The following is a 3,437-nucleotide window of genomic DNA, read 5'->3' as shown; positions in this document are numbered from 1 at the left end:
CAGATACATCCTTAATATTGACGAATGAGTATTTTTTTATGTAGTATTTTTAGTTTTGGTATTCAGTACAAAATATTTGTAGTCCAAATAAACTTGGATTAGCTTAATAGACATCATTGCTAGTTTTAGGTAAATGAACACCGATTACGACCCTACTGTCCATAGGTCTGTAGAGGTTACATAATTAACTGAAAACTTACATAAACATCGTGTGGCGCAATTTTAAATATTAACTGTTAATGGAGCTGATTTCATAGATGAATAGTGGGTGGTACGATAATGTAAGTTAAGTGCCAAAAAACAATTACTCAATCACTGAAAGTGTGTGAGGAGTGATAGAGTTCTTTGTCTAAAAATATGGGCAACCAACGGGTAATCGCGTTAGGTTACTATTAAACATTGAAACATATAACATACTCTTTTTTTCATATATGATTTAATTCACATGCTGACATGAAGTGACTACTATCATCCTAGTTAGGCCTTATATTAGAACTAGTGGGAATATCGCTATACCACTGATGGAATTGAAGATTTTTGTCTCCGGTGAAGCTTAATTGAGACTGCATGAGGTATAACCACGGTTCTGCTTCAGTGGTTGGACTATTACAAGAAGGTTCGTAATCTTTTTCTATTGTGTGAGCAGCAGGATTAGATTTGCAAGTAACCTTATTATGCCCTAACTGGTTGCAGTTGCGACACCTATTTTTCCTGGATCTCCCATTTTCTGTGTCCTTCTCTTTTGATTTTGACTTGTTTGTTTCCCTCCCCTTCGTTCTTACCACAGTTGGGTCTCGGATTCCTCTGTTGGCAGGGTGATCGCGGCTGTTAGTAGGAGCCACATTCGAAACTTGGTCTACAGATTGGACCTCCACTGACATTGACTTAAATTTTTGTTCCATACGTGACATTTCATTCATTGCCTCTTCAAAATTTTCATTATGTTTTGTGGCATAGTATCCCATTGCATTGAAACGCGAAGTTAAAGATCCCCATCTTGTACAAACTAGCACATCCGGTGGCACCGTTGAGTGGGATAATTTTTTTAACCCAATCGTGTTTTTCGCATCCTTCTTCCACCGGTCCTTATAAAGAGATTCAGGAATGCATGGTATGTTGAGGTGCTTCATAACTGCAAATATATGTCGACATGGAATTCCATCCGACTCAAACAACATACACGTACAATTTATATGACCGTCGACAATATGGTAGCACACCCTACTTCATACAAGTCCCTTTGGAAACTGCGTCAGTGAGTAGAACCTGAAGTCAATGGATACGTTGGTGGAGTCCATTGAGTAAGCCAGGGCACTCGTGATCTGTTCCTCAACTTTTTTGTACATGTTCCTTGTCAAAATCGAAGCCATCTGTTCATAGTACTGTTGGAGGATGTTCGATGGTAATTGTGGCGTACTATGGTTGCTGATGAATTCGTCTTCCCGTTCTGTGTGACGAATACTTTGTATGGCCTTGTCTACTTGGCCAACCAGTTCTCTAAGTTTGAGTTTGCTCGTCAGGAAGTGGGACAAGTAGGAATTAATTGACTCTGATCTTTGAGTAGTTCTTAGTCCCCCAAAGAAATGCCCTCGTAGGAAACATTCTGCCCAACTCCTCCTACTATTGTAGGTAGTTGTTGCCCATCGACTATCCTCAAATTCGAATTCTGAAACCATTCTATTCCATGTATCCTCAAAATCTTCCTCGGTACAGTATTGATAAAGTAGTTCATTGAACTTGGACTTGAATACAGGATGAGGCGCATTAATAGTTACATTATTCTGAAGATGCCAAGCACACAACTGGTGAACAGAAGTTGGGAAAACTTTTTGTATTGCTTTCGCCATAGCATGATCACCGTCGGTGACCACCACAGGAGGTGGTTTGTTTTTCATGCACTCTAGAAATTCCTCTAAAACCCAAGTATATGTCTCCTCGGTCTCGTCATATAGCAAAGCAACTGCAAAGACTATTGTCCTGTAATGGTGATTCAACCCGACAAAGATAAGCAGGGGCTTATTGTATGAGTTCTTCTTGTAGGTGGAGTCGAAAGCCATAATTTCCCCAAAACAAGCATAATCACGACGGGAAATTCCATCAGCCCAAAATAGGTCTGCCAACCTATTTTCTACATCAAATGTGTGTGTCTCAAAAAAGTCAACATCAGAGCGGCCCATACATGCCAAGTACCCCAATGCTCCTTCAGCGTCAGTTTCTTCTTCGTCTTGAACTAGTCTTTGCCGACCAATCCAATTGTAAAGATCCTTTTTCATGAAGGGTACATACTCGCGTCCTCCTCTTTCTTGTGCTAGGTGGTTGAATATGTGGCAAGTGCGTATACCTGATCGTCGCATAGACATTACCTGGGCTCTGATTGACTTTGGTATGGCTCGATTAGATCGCAAGAAGTACAATTCCCTTTTCAAAGCTAATTCATGATTATGTTTCGGATTGAAGTCTTTCGCCACCCAAGTGTTTTCCGTCCTATCCAAGTTCACGCGTAGAAGTGCGAGACACCCCGTTCTTGTGATAGGTCTCTGTTTTTTCTTACGGTTTAGAAGGTTTGTCCACTTGTCGCGTCGAAAACCTTGGTTTGAGCAAACCCATTTACGTTGCCACGGGTTGTTTTCATGGTCACGTCGAACATCTTCCTTACGAACACTAAACCCCATCCATTTCGAGTATTCGGAAAAAAATTCTTCCCATTTATCGAGACTTTTGAGGTGTTTGCCTATGATGTCTTCTTTTGACAGATCATGTGGCTGCTTGTTGTAAATTTGAAGTTCTGCAAGTGTTGTGACCATTTTATTCTCCATATCTTACATTTGTATTTGTTTACCTGAGTAATTCAAAAAATTAATAATTGATATGGTAATCAGTTAGAATTTTGGGGGCAGTAAATACAACAAGCATCAAGCTGCATTAGGTGGTTACTTTTGTTTTTCTTAATAATTAATAAAAAACCAAAAAGATGTAAATGAATACACGAAATTTTTATTTTCATCTTCGTATATTTTGGCCAAATAACTTATTTTATTTAATTGCATCATCATGGGACATGTTATATACAATATTATAATTCAAGGGTTTGACCTACCATTTCACTGCCTCAAAGAAAGAGTTATTTAAGTGTACATTAATTAACATTCAACTTAATATGGTGGATGACGTAAATATACTGTGTACTTATTTTATTGGAAAGTTGTCCTTATGTTTACAAGGCAAACATATCTTTTACTTGACCTTAGTGTAAAGTTATTGTAAAACAATAGAAATAAAGGTCCTTCTAATTTTTTTAAAAATGACCATTTTCGGTGGTCATTTAGTTGATCTATATAGGCAGACCCCATTCTTAGTTATGTCACGTAAAATAAAAACAAGGGGTTTGAAAAAGAGAGTTCAATAACATAGTTGAGCCATGTATAGAATGCATAATA

The 3,437-nt window shown here is 38.3% G+C and overlaps 1 protein-coding gene across 1 annotated transcript; it reads right to left on the bottom strand.

Moving 5' to 3' along the window:
- Nucleotides 1-1,226: 1,226 nt before the first annotated feature.
- On the bottom strand, nt 1,227-2,816 carry LOC133791412 (protein FAR1-RELATED SEQUENCE 5-like). The gene has a single exon (XM_062229341.1). The coding sequence runs from the start codon at nt 2,814-2,816 to the stop codon at nt 1,227-1,229; it is 1,590 nt and encodes a 529-aa protein (XP_062085325.1).
- Between the last annotated feature and the right edge of the window lie 621 nt (nt 2,817-3,437).

The sequence above is a fragment of the Humulus lupulus genome, chromosome 7 (genome assembly GCF_963169125.1).
Source record: "Humulus lupulus chromosome 7, drHumLupu1.1, whole genome shotgun sequence".
Taxonomy (NCBI): domain Eukaryota; kingdom Viridiplantae; phylum Streptophyta; class Magnoliopsida; order Rosales; family Cannabaceae; genus Humulus; species Humulus lupulus.
The sequence above is the reverse complement of the archived record's forward strand: the minus strand, read 5'-3'. Positions and strand labels throughout refer to the sequence as shown.

What these genes read in the sequence shown, in the direction of transcription:
- LOC133791412 (XM_062229341.1), bottom strand. Translation starts at nt 2,816, where the DNA reads ATGGAGAATAAAATGGTCACAACACTTGCAGAACTTCAAATTTACAAC.